Source organism: Melozone crissalis, unplaced genomic scaffold (assembly GCF_028551555.1).
Source record: "Melozone crissalis strain CALT ecotype California unplaced genomic scaffold, PUWL_Pcris_2 ptg000026l_1, whole genome shotgun sequence".
In the NCBI taxonomy this organism is placed as follows: Eukaryota; Metazoa; Chordata; class Aves; order Passeriformes; family Passerellidae; genus Melozone; species Melozone crissalis.
In genome coordinates this window covers 4,232,639-4,248,976 of record NW_026535804.1, presented here as the reverse complement: position 1 = coordinate 4,248,976, position 16,338 = coordinate 4,232,639, and the positions used below count along the sequence as shown (strand labels likewise).

General features: G+C 44.3%; 1 protein-coding gene across 2 annotated transcripts in view; it reads right to left on the bottom strand.

Annotated features, from left to right (window-relative positions):
• Nucleotides 1-16,338, bottom strand: part of SAP30BP (SAP30 binding protein) — a 29,282-nt gene that overhangs the window by 1,677 nt on the left and 11,267 nt on the right. For both annotated transcript variants that reach the window (XM_054278627.1, XM_054278628.1), the window contains 7 exons: nucleotides 11,398-11,440; nucleotides 5,390-5,478; nucleotides 2,895-2,986; nucleotides 2,332-2,392; nucleotides 1,771-1,822; nucleotides 1,321-1,379; nucleotides 74-158 (listed from right to left, as the gene is read on the bottom strand). In XM_054278627.1, coding sequence (XP_054134602.1) covers nucleotides 74-158; nucleotides 1,321-1,379; nucleotides 1,771-1,822; nucleotides 2,332-2,392; nucleotides 2,895-2,986; nucleotides 5,390-5,478; nucleotides 11,398-11,440 — 481 coding nt within the window. The remainder of the gene's footprint in view (nucleotides 1-73; nucleotides 159-1,320; nucleotides 1,380-1,770; nucleotides 1,823-2,331; nucleotides 2,393-2,894; nucleotides 2,987-5,389; nucleotides 5,479-11,397; nucleotides 11,441-16,338) is intronic.

Below are 16,338 nucleotides of genomic sequence, written 5' to 3'. Positions count from 1 at the left end.
GCCTTCAGGCTTCAGGAAGCACTAATCCCAGCATTACTGCAGCTCAAGGGGTGCATTCACAGCTGTTCTTTACCTCCCACAGTGGTGCTGGATGTTGTGGTGGTTGTGGAAGCAGCACTTGTTGTTGTGCCCTTTTTAGTGCCAGTCACAAACTCAATCTGGGAAGGGAGAGACACACAGGAGAAAGAGGAGAAAATTAAAAAATAGATTGTTAAGATTACACAACCTTTTTTTTAACCCACAGCACCTCTCTAAGTCTTTTTAAAACAGCTTTAGTGTGATGTAAGACATTGCATTGGCCTCTGAGCTGCCCATCATGTGGAAGGAAGACACAGACCTCAGGCCATGAGAATTAAGGATTAATTAAGCTGCAACCCAGCTCCTAAGCCTGATACAATGAAAATGTGTTTATCTACTGGTACAAGCACAAGATTTGATACAGCTCAGACAGGACAGATCCTGGTCATTTAACTCTGTATTTATGCAGTTAGAAGCTCATATTCATTTTCCTTTAAGGAACAAGCAAGGCAAGTGCCTGCTTGTAGAATTTATTGTGGCTGCACCACAGCAGGAACCCTGGCACTGCAGCCTCAGAACTGCAGATCTGGGCAAGGGCATGATCAGATACCTGGGTTACTGTGCAAAAAACCAAAACAAGCAGCAAGACACAGCATGCACTGCACAAAAAACCCTCCATGGACTGGAGATGGAAGGAGCCTTCTGCAGCTTAGGGGGCAAATCTCTAACATTAGACACGTTCTAATGCCAGCTACTGGCTCAAAGGAAACACAGGACAGGAATGAAATCTCTTCCAAAGCCTCTCTCTGTTCTTTTTGGGGCATATCTAAGAATAACTGGGCTTGCCACAAAATGCACAAAGTTAAAACAGGCCCAGTTTTTCTGGAAATTGGATGCAACAAGTTAATATCACAGAGAACAGAAAGCAGGTACTGTGTCACCCTGAGACATGGTGAGGAAATTAAGCTTTAACTAGGCTAGGCACCAGGGAAAATGCCATAAATTAAAGAAAAAGCTGTTCTTTATTCATTATCTTGCCTGTATCTGACTTACTGAATGCCATTTTTAGAGTTCTAGTTTAAAAATACTGACAACACAGCAGGAAATCCAGTGGAGTAAACAACCTATAAATGGACCTATAAGGAAGGGCAAATAACTTGGAAAAGAAATGCAAGAATAAAGGAGAGATCTAGGATAAAACAAGCAGTTTTAACATAGAAATAGCAAAGCAATGGAATGAAATCCAGCAGGGAAAGGAACAAGAGCCCTGCACCTGCATCTCTTTAGGTTTTGAGCAGGTACCTTTGTGCGCTCCTTCTTGGCCTTCTCCAGTTTGTCCATCTCGATCTTCTGGGCTTTAGCTGAGAAAGAGCAGAAGATTTGAAGCACTAAGAACAGCAAAATTCAGCAGTTCTCATTCACACACTTCCCATGATTTAAAAAAAAAAATAGATTCAAATTCTATATAGAAAAATTAAACTGCCACGAAAGCAACTGTTGCTTTTTAATCAAGGCACTGCAGCACTAATTTAGTCATTTGAGAGATGAAAACATTGCAGAACCAATTTAAAAAGCCTTTCCAAACTGATGAAGCATCAATAACATTCAGGCACATCCAACCAGAATGGAGTCATTAAAGAGCAGCATGTGATGACTTCTCATTTATACATAAAGTGAAGACTCCAGTGCAGTTAATTAAGTACAAAACACAAAGAGCTAAGCTAGGACAAAAAAGAGACTTCCTGGAATTACCTAGTGCCTCATAATATGAATCCTCTGACCAGCCATGAGGATCAAACATGTCCTGAAAAAAAGAAATAAACCAGATTAGGGCTCTTCCCACAGAACCACAAAACCCAGTGCAAAAATGCTTCAAGTATTTCTGTTCTCTGATGATAATCAGAGGTGACAATGAGAATCATCGCTGATTTCTTCCTGTATCCCAGTGACACAAAGGTCCCATCAGACCTTCTTTTATGGGACCATGTTCTGTTGTGAATGAAGAAACAGCTTTGAAGCAAAAAGGATGCTGGGGTAAGTCATGCATTTTTCTGTTACTCAGCTTCTTTCCCCCCTCAAGGAGTTCCATTCAGAGCTCCACACTTCAGCAGTTTTTGTGCAGAATCATTGTAGCAAAGGTTGGGGCACTGGGGCTCAGTGCTACACAGGAATGTTCACATCACTGCAGAGGCTCAGACTGAGGTTGCATTACAAGACCTCTAAGCAAGCAGGCTGAAGGAAGCCTGAGGTGAGACTTCACATCAATGTGTTACCTTTACCCACTCCTTTTCCATTCCAAACACTGCCCCTCACCTTTGGATAATTTGTACCAAGCTCATCAATGGAACAAAACTGGATCAGCTTTTCATAAATGCTGCAAAGGAAAAGCAAGAGGTCAGAACAGAACCAGGGAGCAAAAGGGAACAGAACCAGGGAGCAAAAGGGAACAGAAGTGTTTCGGATGTGCCAACAGAGGGAGGTTGTCACCTCTTCACACCTCAAAGTGAAATGGGAAGCTGGGGAGCTGCACCTGCTCTGATGGATGTGGCACCCCATTATCCACAGTATTTCCTATTCCTCAAAACACCTCCCAGCTCCCACAACAGTCACGTCTTCTAAAGTAGACTTAAAGTAGACACATTTTAAATGTGAAGTCACATCTCCACATTTAAAATCTAACCAACACACCAACTCCAGCTGCTGCTTTACCAAACACAAAGAAGAGTTTTACTGTTTCAGTCACAAAATTCAGAAAGACAATTTGTAAGCAGTAATGCTTCCTGATCAGGATCCTTCTGCAACAACTCCAACAAAGAGGGAAATTCTTCAAATTAGCTCTGTGGTGCTGTGGTCACAATGAAAAGATGGTGGCTCACCTGGGATTGCGAAATTCCTTTTTCCTCTGGATGATGTAGTTCATGTCCATGCCCTCTTTCACTTTCCTCTCATACAGCTTTTGAATTTTATCCTACAGGAGAAAGATTATAGGGTGAGCCAGGATGAAAAGGAGCAGCACAGCAGCTGACTCCTGTGCATGTGGAAAGAAGCCAACTGAACCAGTGACCTTAGCCAGAGCTAGGATTTACACCAGGCCAGGCTGCTCAAGAGACATTTCCTCCCTGAATGTCTGAGGTACCTTCATGAACTGTCTGATTGCTAAAGGAATTCTCTTTGCGCTTACTGAGGGCTTCACTGATTAAAGATCTGCACACAAGGCACAGACTCCTCCTTCCCAGGCTGCTGTTTCCCTTCACAGCCAGGACACAGAAAAGCCAATTCTGAAATCCAGAGGTTCCCCCACAACTCACAGCAACCACCAACACCCACCTGCAGCCTCAGGTGAGCACCTGAGACCCAGCAGCTGGGCTACACTGCCCACAGGGCAAAGCTCCTGCTCATCTGCTAGCCAGGCAGGGCCAGAGCCAAGTTCTGCTGGAGAATTAAACCCAGAGTGATCATCAGGTATTGCTGGGGGTGCCCACTGCAGCCAAATGCTCTTGGGAACAATGTGCTCATAAATCCCTGCTTTGGTACCAGTCAGATGGAATCAGCTTCTCTCTGCACATCACCCACAAGGCACAAGCCCATGCCAAAGGCAACTTAACTGACCCAGGTTGCAGTTGTCAAGCAGTCTGTTCTCTAAAAGGCTAAAAGATTTCAAATCAAACATGATTTTTTCCCTTCCTCAGTAAGGTGGATGAAAACACATAAAAGTGTTCCTACTCTGGTGATGGTGAAGGGACACCAGAGGCAGGAGCTTTCAGACAGAGTTAAGTGGTGCTGCTAAAATATCCTCAGTAATTTCCATCATCTTTTCTTTATGACAGAAATTCCTCATGTACAAGAGGCACATAAAACAAAACCAGAGCTGGGTCTTCAGTCTTTCAGGATGGGAGAAGCTGAGTCAATTTTCCTTTGTTGCTTCTGGATAAGTCACTTCATGTCTCCCTCCCTGGACAGTCAAACACAGAGCTGACTATTGTCTGAGGGCTTGCTGCAGCCTGAATAAAGGAGGATTGTTAAGAGCTGATATGAAACTCAAGCACCTTAAAAAAACTTCTATGAGATAAATTTTCATCAAGTTGTCACAAAATCAGCAAGAGGAAATGACACCATCCCCACGTCCAGCAGCACATGGTGAGGTTTGAAGGAACAAACTGCAAAAGGGTGAATCTGGGGAGTAGGAATGACTGAATAGGTGTTCCCTTTTATCCCCTCCCCATGGAGTAGCAATGAGGCTCCCCAAGTTCCACAGATGGGCAACTACTCAGTCAACTTTACAATAAGAAGTCCTGCCTTTGGCAGAGTTCAAAATACAGTTTATCAGAGGAAAAATTTGACAAAAGAGCAAACCACCAAGAGAAAAGCCCAGAACATTTTGCATCTCTAAGGAACAATCCCATCTCCTTACTCAAAGTGCTCTAAGATGTGGTTTGACCTGCCAACAGAGGACAAGCTCCCCTTTGATGTAACACACTAAACTTCTGTCAAAGGGGAAAAATTCTGCTTTATTCTGTCTACCCTGTCAAGCTCAGTGCATTCCTCAGCTCTAACACACTCCAGTTCATTGATGTCAGAACAGTAAAATCCTCCTACAGCACCAGAGGAGGTCTGGGTGTGCCCAGGTACCGTGTGTGGAGAAGAAAGCATCATCTGCATGGTGAGTCACTCTGAATCACCACTGCATGTTAGGGGCCACTTTATAGAGCAGCTCAGGAGTGATTCTTGACTTGTATTTCTGCTGGGCAGAAAACCAGAGTTAAAACTCAAGTGTGTGTTAGGAGACAGCAGTCCCTGCTCTTTCATTTGCACTCCATGAGGAGAACACAGATTATTGCAAACTTGGTCACTGCTGTTATTTGGGTGTGCACCACAGAAAACATGTGTTTGTGTTCTTTTGTTGCCTCTAAGCTACCAGCCTTCCCTCTAAATGTTTACCATCCAGAGACATGTAGGTGGAAAAGGAATCCAGGCATTGCTGCCTCAACTATTCCAGTTTAGGGGATTTCAGGGCTGTATAGAAAAACAATTTGTTCTTTGCTAGGGAGCTGAATTTGCTGAGGTAAGAGGAAAGCAGCCCTGACAGTAAACATTGCTTCTGTGTCACTGCTGGCATCAAGAGCTGTTTTAAAGCATAATTAACCCACAGAGGCTGGAAAGCAACTTAAAGCTACTTGGAGATTCCTAAACTGGAACTGCTGTAAAGCCTAAAGCATTAACACAGTGCATTCATAAACTCAGTGTGGTAAAGCCCAGCTTTAATGCTGGAGCTTTGCCTTGTGCAAATTTACTGAGCAGGGCTCCCAAATTTGCCCTGAACTGCAAATCTTAAAAAAGAAAAGAAAAATAAATGAAGTGGACTTATACCAACCTGCAATTGGTTAGAACATCTGCCAGGAGGCTCAGGAGGGATTTTGATCTCATCTGGAGACATGTTCCTCACTCTCTCTGAAAAAGAAGCTGGAGAGAACAAACTGGGGTGAGTTCTGGAACTACTGACGGGAATTTCAGCCATACAAGTCATTAAATTTGTTTTATGTCTTTTATGTCAGCACTACTCCCTCACTGGGAACCCAGGGCAAAGGTGATGACAATGCTAACAGCTGGGACTTGTGATGTTTTCAAGGTGCTGAACAAGAAGCAACTAAAGAACCTGAAGGCTGGGTCATTGGAAGAGGGGATGTGATGCTTGTTTTATTGATACACTCCTGGAGAGAGAATGGGACCATGCATGGGGTGGAGCACAGCATCAATTTTATGCAGTCTGGCTCTTTGCCATTTTGGGGGAGATAATCACTTGGTGAATATTTAGTTCAGGACATACCTGGATGAACCAAAGTGGCTCAAGGAGAGAACAATGCTCCCCAAGGCTGTCAAGAGTTAACCACAAGAAATTACATTTAATCCTTAAGTTAACACTTCCTTAGCAGGCACTTTGATCTCTGCTTACAGAGACAGACTATTGCTAGAAAGAACAACTCGTCCTCCAGGACTGGGAACAGCCCAGTCCAGATTGCCAAATTTCCACAGCTGTTTGTACTGGGATACACTACTAAAGTACCTGATTGCCCTATAAAGATTATTTTACAGGGTTATCAGCAAAAGAAACGGCCACATTTCCCCCCATTGCTTGCTACTTTCCCACTATTATGGGAAACCCAGGCAGTTCTCTGGCCAAGCCTTGGAGCAGAGATTTGTGCCCCATTTAAGCAGCTGGGGTTGTTTTCAAGCATAATTTGTCCAGGGAACACATCCCAGAGTTGCTCTGCAGTGGATAAGGGACCTGAGAGCAGCACACAAGTCACATCAACCAAGCTTTTCACATGTGCAGCTCCTCAGTTACACATTCCCCAGTAAAACTCCAGCACCCAGAGTTCAGCTCCTCTGGATAAAGGCCAGGAGGGCCCAAAGGCCAGACAGGGCTGCTGGAACCCTGCAGAGCTGAGGCTACAGATAAACAACACCACACACACCATCAGTGCTGCTACAGTTTCCATGTCCTTTGTGAAAATGTGAAGCATTAAGGACAAGATCCTTTGAGAGGAAAAGCTGGCAGGCGACCACTCATTCTGTTTGATCAAGATGTTGCTGAGGGTTAAATTCTCCAGCAGTTGCCAGTAACAAACAAAAAGCGTCCTTTGGCATTTAGCAAGTGGGAGCCTTTATGGAAGGAGGAAAGCTTGCCAGAGTGCCCAGAGAAAGGCAGGCAAAGGGAGCTCCCTGACAACAAGGCACACATTTGTTACAGGTTACAGCTGCTGCTGGGATGGGGAGGCCTCTGGGTTAATTAGAGCTGCAGGAAACCCAGAAAGACAGTGGCAAAGACACAAAGTGTGGGTAACACACAGCACACAAGGCTTGCTGGGAAGGTAAAAGCTGATTAGTGGCTTAAGAGGTTCACAGCAGAAGCATGAAAAAATAAGGCCATTAAATCCAGATTTTATTAGGCAAAGAAAGCACCTGAAAAAATTAATTAAAAAAATCTAGCCCAGCTCCACATTAGACATCCCACAGGCTCTTTGCAGATAAGCCACAGAGAAACAAAACATTTATGGGAAGGGGAACTGTGTGCTCATATAAACTCAGGAACACTGGGCAGGACCTCTGTTTTACCTGCAAAAAAAGTTAAAGTCATAAGAATATCTTCAGCAATCCATTCAAAGCCCCCTTGAAAAAGAAATAATTTTGGAAGCAGAACAAGAGCTCCCAATGAGACAGTATATTTTGATGCATGACTTTTCAGGTTTGGTGATCATTTCCTCTTTTGTTTGAGCCTTGTGAAAATAATCCTTTATCAACATTATGAGGGGAAGCATCTTTTAATGGTTTACAAGGAGCTGGACCTAAGGAATCTTTGCCTCCTTCAATCCTACCAGAGCTGGAGGCAGCTGAACACTGCCAGCAGCAAGGCAGGACATGCACCTCCCAAACTGAGCACAAACTTGTAGCATTACTCAGTTATTTCATCACTTTGCAGCCAGCCTGAGGTGCCACATCATTGGGAAGAGAAAAGGGTGAGTTTAAGGGTGAGTTTAACCCCTTTGGGCTTATTTACAGTAAGGAAGTACAAATTATCCATGCCCTCCAGCAGTCCTCAGACTTGCTCCCCACACAGACAGAATGGCCACAGCATCTTCCCACCAGCTCTGTCCCTAGAGGAAAACTGGGATTATAATCCTGGCATTTGCATGTATGGCCACACACTCCTATATAAAACATTTTGTGTTTTCCAAGTCCCAAGGGCAGCTTTCCACCATATCTACAGCAATAACTGCAGATGAACAGCTCACAACAAGGTGTGTCCTCACAGGATACATCCAACTGCTCTGTGCATCCTGTTATTCCTGTCAAGACCAAAGTTTTACTTTGACATGAGTCACAGGTAGTGACACTGGCTCCAGCCCCTCATTTGCCCTGTGATTTGCAGGCTCACAGCCCAGAGGATCTCCAAATGTGGACCTCAGGAAGTGGCTGTTGGCACAATTAATCACTCCAGGCACACCCAGATTCTGGCTCACAGTAAGTAAATATCTTCCCCAATCAGATTCTCAGTCCTGACAAAGAATTAAGCTGTGAAGCAGATCCCATGAGTCAGATGGGGGTTCAAGAAAGCAGGGGCCACTGCCCCTGAAAGCTTCCTGCTGCTAGAGGACACTGCTGCTGGTGCTTAGTCTGTGCATTCTCCTTCCACAAGCTGGCCTAAAAATTAAACCCTTCATCAGCACAAGCAGAAGGTGTTTGTAGCTCTGTGTGCAGTCACTCCTCTGCTCCCAGGCCATGCACAGGCAAATATCATCTTGCACAGACTCAGCACCTCAGCAGTCACTGAAGGAGATTTCACAGATTTCAAGGATTTGCTCACCAGATCTTGGTAAGGCAGAAAACGAAATGGAAATGCTATATTTAAATTGCTTCAGTTTGAGATGGATGGATTATGAGACCTATACCCAATACAGGAGACAAATCTGCAAAGCAGGAGAGAAAGTGGCACAGTGTAAATTGTGAGCTCCATTTCCAGAGGAAAATGACTGCTCTCAGCCCAAAGGCTGTGCTGGAGACACTGTCAGAGAGCACACAGGAATTCTGTTTCCTACAGATGGGGAGGAATGTTTTCCTAGTGCAGAGAAAAGCAAAGAACAGAGAGCACAGAGCTGGCTGTACAGGACAGACACGGTGTGGATCATGGCTCTTGGATTAACTCTGCTCCCAGGTGGGATAAAGAACTCCTGTCCCTTTCAGGGGTCAGTTATGAGCTCTGTTTGAAGCAGCCACAAGGGATTAAAGGCAGTTCAGGTGCCAGTTTCTTTCTAAAGGTCACACTATACAAAAAAACACAAGGAAAGGGTGATCAGAGCAGCAAGGGCTTCCCCTGGAGACAGGCAAACCGGTGGTGCCAGCTCTCCACAACTGCATTCCCTGGCACTCCAGCCAAGGCTGCTTGGCACAAACCAGGGTGGGGGGGTTCTGATTTCCTGGCACCAGAACAGCCAAATCACAGGGAAGAACTGGAGACAACAACATGCCAGTGAGTCACCCATCCATGGAAGGACACCAGGTCCCTTTCTGCTCCGTGGGCTGAGAAATGCAGAGGGAGACCTGCAACCCAGCCATACTTTCTGCTCTTATGAACACTGACTTTGTGCTTAGATATCCCAAGGGCTGGAGAGAACATTTCTTATGATCCAAAAGGTAAACAACCATGCTGCAAAGAACTTCAGGGCAAAAAACCCTACATCCTTCAAGGATTATTTTGCAAGGCTGCAGGAAACAGTAAATGCAATGTCGTGGCAGCACCATGAACTGATTCAGAGTGGTACAAAAAGCCCCAAAGGACAATGCTGATGTAGAAATCTATGAAAACAAGCTTCACACATATTTCCTTCTCAAACAGGGGGCTGAAACCTTCCCACTCATTCTGTCAGCCATTGATTGTGTGATTACTACTTTGGCACAAGTCAGGACAACCATGCCCTTCCCAGCAGCTCATCCCAACTGTTTTCTTTGTGCCAACTCCAGTGCTCACCTAGCATGCTCTAGGCACATCAGGGAATGGATCCAGCTGGAAGCCTCACAGGAAAAAAGAAAAAGAAAAAAAAAAAAAAGAAACAACAAAAAAGGAGCAGTGAAGATGGATCCCAGCTGGCTCCCACTCCCAGAGCTGCTCCAAGGTTTTTGTGCATCCGGGGAGGTAAAACACAAACAGTGCTTTTGGCAGGAGCCTGCACTGATTTAATACTTAAGCAACTGCACAATCACAGACTTTAATAAAGGTGATGCAGAAAAATGTAGGGTTATCTCCTGAGAAGGGCAGGCCCACACTCTTTTAATGCAAAAAGCAGTTGTGGAAAACAATCCAAGGAGGACCTTGATTTCCACAGACTGATAGACAAAACTTGAGGGGTCCACACTGGAGCAGTTACTCACTTTGTGTCATAAAATCTTGCACCTTTTTCCATTAAAGAATTTTAACTGTGAAAGTCCAAGTTTTCAGAAAGGGAGTGGTTCTTACATTACTCCAACTGTAAGTCTCTTGCAACAGTTCCTTTTCAACTAGATAAGATATGGTCTAATGGAACAGACCTACAGAATCCAGCATGGCAAGTATGCTGACCTCTAATAACCTGGCTCTGCACAAAGCCAGCCTGCACACTGCTGTTTGGAAAGGATATTAAAGATAAGATTGCAGAGACCTCAGTCCAGGTCTCAGACTCTCCAACACTGCTCACCCATGAGTTGTGACAATACCAAGTGCTCCCTGTGCTGCTTTTGAAGCCATGTGCAAGTCTGGGCCATGGTGAGACAAAGAAATGCAGCCTGGGCAGTCACTGTGGGAAAAGGGGACAAACAGAATTGTAACCTGAGCCTCACACCTTCATTGGGAAAGGACTTCCCACTACATTGCTTCAAACTGCACAGCTTCACCCACATGTAAAACACAGGAAAAGAGCAGTTGGCTTCCAGAGAATGTGCTGTAGCTTTTACCCCAAATCCTGTTGTCTCATCCATGCTTCCAGGGTGCATTTTGAGGAGGATGAGTAGATTGGAGAAAGATTTCTGTTGCATTTAATGATGAGACTGGTTGAAGCAGTTTTGCCCTTTAAAGGCAGAAAATCCAATAGACAGCATTGCAAAGTCTGAGCAGGCCAACTCAAAAGGACTTATAAATGCCAGGCTTCAGTGATGGCTGCTGTAGGAGTCACACCTGACCCAAGTATTTAACATCTTAATTTATATTTACCTCATTTTATGACTGAAATATCAAATGGATTTGAGAGATGAAGCAACTTCCAAACTCATTTGTTTTTAATGATATTATTATGTTATACCAGACAACTGCAGGAGGATCAGTGCAAGACAGTCAGAAATACAATATAAAATGCAGTTTCTGTGCAGAGGATTGTATTTCAAGCTGACAACCCTGGACTTTCCAAATCTAATAATGGTGCAATGACTAAATGAGATGTCACAAAAATCAAGTTTTAGTAACTATTAGAAAACATAGAGTACTATGCAGCACAGCAGCTGCATAAATCTGTGAGTGGCTCACGTTTAAATGGGGATACTTTTAGTGAGTTTTGGAAACCACAGAACAAAGTCATCACTCCTGGCTCCACTGGCTCTGTCTAGACAAAGCTACACTTGGTTTTAAGCTCATCTAGAAAAACACCAACACTGCCCTTTACATACATGTTTTAAACATGAAATTATTTTCATATTTTTAGGTATGAAGCCTTTCTCCCAGAAGAAAAGTTCACTGAAAATATTCATGCAGTAAATTACAGCATTGCCAGGGCAGAGGGAAGCTGCTTTTTACAAGTGGGACTTACAAGGTCTAGCTTGAATAAAAACCTGTGAATAAATACTTTTGAGTGAACTTACCAACTAGCTCCTGAGGATCTCTTTTCTCCACTTCTGAGAATTCCTGCAAAAAAGGAGGAAAACCCAGATTTTAGTCAAGTTATGGGTCCAACCCAAAAAGCTATGCTAAATTGTACATTTAGAAATGTACAATTTTTTTCTGAGACAAGAGAATAAAAAATAAGAATGAAATCCAATTTATTAGGTAAGAGAACAATGTCTGGACCGTGGAAAGTCAAAGTCTAACAGGATGCTCCATTTCTTTGCAAAGCTAAATTTAATGAAAGAATTAAGGCTTTGTTTCATCGGGTCTTGGACACTGAACTCCTCTGGAATTCCACAGAAACTGCTGTACACAAAGCCTTTCCTCAGAACAGATCAAAGCATAGATTTTTCATTTCTGGTGACTGGCCCTGGCACCAAGCAGTGTTTTAGAGCACAGTTAGGTGAACACAGGCTGGATCCAGCCCACAGGAGACTCCTTTAGTCCTGGGAATGCCAACCAGAGCTCTGTGCAGCTGAGCAGGACCAGCCTGGTGCATCCCCAGAGCAGTGTGGCCACAGCCCAGGTGCTCCCAGAGCTCAGGGATCAGCTCCTCATCAGCCTCCCCAGGCTCTGGGAGGCTCCCAGAGCTCTGCAGGCTCCCAGGCTGGAGAGATGTGTGATGCTACATTCATCTGTGCCCCTGTGCCATGCAGGGCTTTGGCTGACAAATCCTCTCCAAACCAAACCAAACCAAACCCCTCTGAGATGGGCTGAGTGCCACAGCTCCAACCCCTGTGAGACAATGCCTTTGGTGTGTACACCAACAGCTCTCCTCCCAGCAGCACAGGGAAAAATTTCAACAGGAACATGACATTTCAAAGCAAAAAAATTATGCCAAAATTATGCCTAAATTCATCTGTGCCCCTGTGCCATGCAGGCTTTGGCTGACAAACCCTCTCCAAACCAAACCAAACCAAACCAAACCCAACTGCCAGGGAGTGCTGGGGATGCAGATGCTGTGCTCCCATTTCAGGAGGATGATCCCACTGGCAGCTCTCCAGGAGTGACACAGCCAACCTGCCCAACCAGGGACTCAAGAGCAACCTGCACTTGCAGTGCTCTGTTTGGAGATGGCCACACAGCTAATCCTTGTCTGCTCAAAGAAATTAAGGATATCTCATTTGCAGATGTTTGCAGCAGAGTGTGCTCAGCAGGAGGCATTATGTAGGATAAGACATTCTTAAATATGGTTTCACCATACTGAGACCAACACCCAAATATTTTGGTGCTTCTAGGAGATCCCAGGAGAGTCACAAGTGATATCAAGCTCAGCACAAATAAAGTTTCTGAAACAGTACCAGCTGTATCCCAACATTGCCCTCTCCCTCTGCCTCCCTCCCAAAGACCTTTTGTGACTCACTGGACTGTTGTCCAAAATTCCTCAGTGCCTGCAAACACTAAGGCCATTCATTGAACCTGACACTGACAGAATGCTGCCTCCTTGGTAACAGCTCCCTGACCCTCTCCTTTTCTCCATTTCCAGCCAGGTGAGAGGTGCATCAGGTGAGGAGAGAGCAGTGAGGTCACCAAGCCAGATGTGGGAACAGCCTGTGCCAAACTCACTCTGAACATGACCCATTTTCAGAGGAGCCAAAGCCCTCTGGAAGCAGAAAAACAAATTCTTTGTGTGGCACTAACTGCTACAGGGCATTTTTTATAGCCATTCATGGAAGACACAAAAAAAAAAAAAAAAAAAAAGAAAAAAGAAGAAAGCACTATTTCTGCATTAGTACACTTGGATCACAAAAATACAAGGCTAAAGCTATTTTAGAAAAAGAAAGAAGTACACAGAGGAACACACATCTTCTCCCTGGCCAGCTGGCCCCAGGCCCCTCTGAGATGGGCTGAGTGTCACAGCTCCAACCCTGTGAGACAATGCCTTTGGTGTGTGCACCAACAGCTCTCCTCCCAGCAGCACAGAGAAAAAATTTAAACAGGAACATGACATTTCAAAGCAAAAAAATTATGCCAAAGCAGTAGCTCTCTTTGGGGAGAGCACTGGGCAGGAACCCAGGGAATCCAGACTGTGTTCTCCACAAACCTACATGGATGGGGAGCTCACAGACTGAGCTTCAGCTCACCACTGGGGAAGTGGGAGCAACTCTGTGGTGACTGATGGGCTGTGAGGACAAATCCAGATGAGCACAGAGGCTGGAGAAGCTCACAGAGGTGTAACATCTGTCCAGGCCATACAGTGACTCACCAGCAGTAAATACATTGTCAGGAGGCTGCTCCTTCCCCTTCAGGGGGGAACTTGCTAGATGGGTAATTAAAATTATTTCTCACCTTGGTTTGAGACAAGCAAATGTTTGTTGAGGTGAAAGGAGGGATGTGCTTTAGCTCTAACCTTGACTAAACTCCAATCTGCACTCTTATCTCTTGTAGGTTTTAAGTGGAACTGAGGAGGAAGTGGAAGAGACAAGGCTGTGTCCCTGAGCACCTCCTGATCCTTCCTCTTACCCTCATACCATTTATTATTCCATTATGCTTCCCATCTCCTTCTGCCCACTTCTTGCAAGAGAAATAATCCCCCAAAACAGCAAGATTGCCAAGCAGGCACTTAAGCAACCCAGTGGCACAGCCAAATTCAGGTGCATTACACATGGCCCCAAAAAGGCTGCCCTCTTATTTGGGCTCTAACAGCCCTGCAAGGGGCTGTGCTGCATTTCTGACTTGTCCAGAAGCTCATTTTCAAGTCTCCTGTATGCCAGGAGTTAGTACCAAGCATAAGCACACAGCTCTCAGGAAACAATAACTCATGTGCTGAGAGAGAGTCTGATGACCAAACCCCTCCTGCCACGTTTAATATTAGACTGTCCTAGTTTGATCAAACCATGACATAGACAAAGATCTCTGAAATGTCAGCTGTGTTAAATAGCATGTTCTATGAACTTCCAGAATCATCAGTAAGTTTGCTTTAATGAGAATTTTCTTCTTTAATTTGCATCTTTTGAGTCTGCCCCATTTGTGAGAGGCTAAATCAAGCCAGTCCTCTGTTTTGCCCTGGCTCACACTTTCCCACCCCACCAAGTCCAGTCCCCACAGGCCCAGCCAAGACATCAGAGAGCCCAGAGCTACTCCAAGCAACAGCAAACACGTCCAGCCCTGGATTGCAGCCACACCTCACTGCCCAGGGACAGGAATTTTGCTTAGTGATGAGTTCCTTCATACCTCCACCCACTGCTCCATCCTGAGCAGGAGACATCAACACAGCTTTTCATTAACTTGGGCTGCTTTCAAACCTCTTAAATGCTTTCAAAATACAAATGGATGACCAACTTCTCCAGTGCTTGTTCATATTTGCTGTTTGCTGTTTTGCTGTTGAAAACTACGAGGCAAGCATCAACAACTTAAGTATGGCAGATGGAAATTTTAAGAAGTCTTGTTCAAACCACTGAGTATCCACTGAAGATCCAGAACCTTCTAAAAACTTCCAATGCAGAAATCACACCAGAACTGTTCTACACTCCCTTAGGCTAATTTAAGTTTGAGACACACGATGAGTACAATGAACTGATTAGGAAAGACAGCATAAAACCCACAAATCTGCAGATCTTATCTAATACATTAAGTGGAATGAAATGGAGAATCACCAAGTGGAAAACTAAGGTACAATAAATACTGGAAAGTTGCTACCTTTTGGTTATGAAAGAGAAGAAATATTTATGTGTGGATGAGAGATTTCTAAAGGAATTCCAAAGCATTTAAACAATGGAAAATGTGAAGGTAACTGAATTTTATATAGGGAAGTTACCTAAATCCACTTAGGCAAAGGTGATCTCTGTTGATTACATCACCAATACCCACTGGGTTATGTACCAGTATCTCACATGGAGCATAAAATCAAGCAGGTGAGTGGTTCCTGCAGGAGGGATTTTATGTCAAAACTCCCCATCAGAGTAAATATATGAAATTCTTAGAGATTTCAAGCATCTCAGAACTAAAGACATCACTTAAAGAGTTCATTTCCATTTGAATTCTGAGGCCTTTCCAAAAAACAAGGTTAAGACTTTGCTAGTGACACCTGTACCACAAACCAAACCCCTGAAAATCTGTACAGAAGCAACTCTAAATTCACTTATTGCTTGACTGAGTTTGAAGAAAAAAAAAAAAGCAAAAAAAAAAAAAAAGCACTACTGTGCTTTATCATGCACTCGGCAAGTTGATTTTCTGGCTGCCATCTACTGTGCAGTCCTGATCTCACAAGAGCAACAGCTGAAGGGCCCAAAGGCAGCACTGAAAGGAGTCAAGGGATGCCACAGTGCTGCAGAGCCAAGCTGGAACAAGACAAAACACAAAAACAGGCAGCAGGGAGACTCCTTTCCCCTGAACTGGAGACTAATAAAGAGCAGACTGAAGAGCACAAGCTGCTATGGACAAAGTATTAAAAAACCCCAAACTCCACCTTTTTCTTCTGTGCTTCCCAGAACAATTGTGCACAACAGCTCACTGAGAGCAGACAGCATTTATGGTGGTACTAATACTGTTTAAGTATAGGAAAAGATTTTTCATTTTTTCCACTTTCCCAAGACAAATGGCTTTTTTCAAGCCCTGGACAAGATGAGTGCCTGCAAGAGCCTGGCTCATGAGCACCAAGTGCTGGCTCAGTTTTGTGTATCACCATCAGTTAAAGAGGAGCAGGATGAAGGGAGGGTGTGTGCACACACAAAATGGAAGTGCTGCATTCTGCCTGAAGCTTTCACCTCACTGGGGTGACATCTTTTCAGTCCTACAGTGTCTCCATCCAGTTACATAAAAAACAGTGTCTGCTCAAGCTCCAAGGAAAATAAAAACAACCCAACACAACCCTCACAGCACGGAACAGAGATTAAAGGAAGGAAGCAAAACAATATGAATCTGAGACTGATGAATTCCAGTTTGGACAGGCTTGCCCAGAACAGCTTTATTTAATGGAA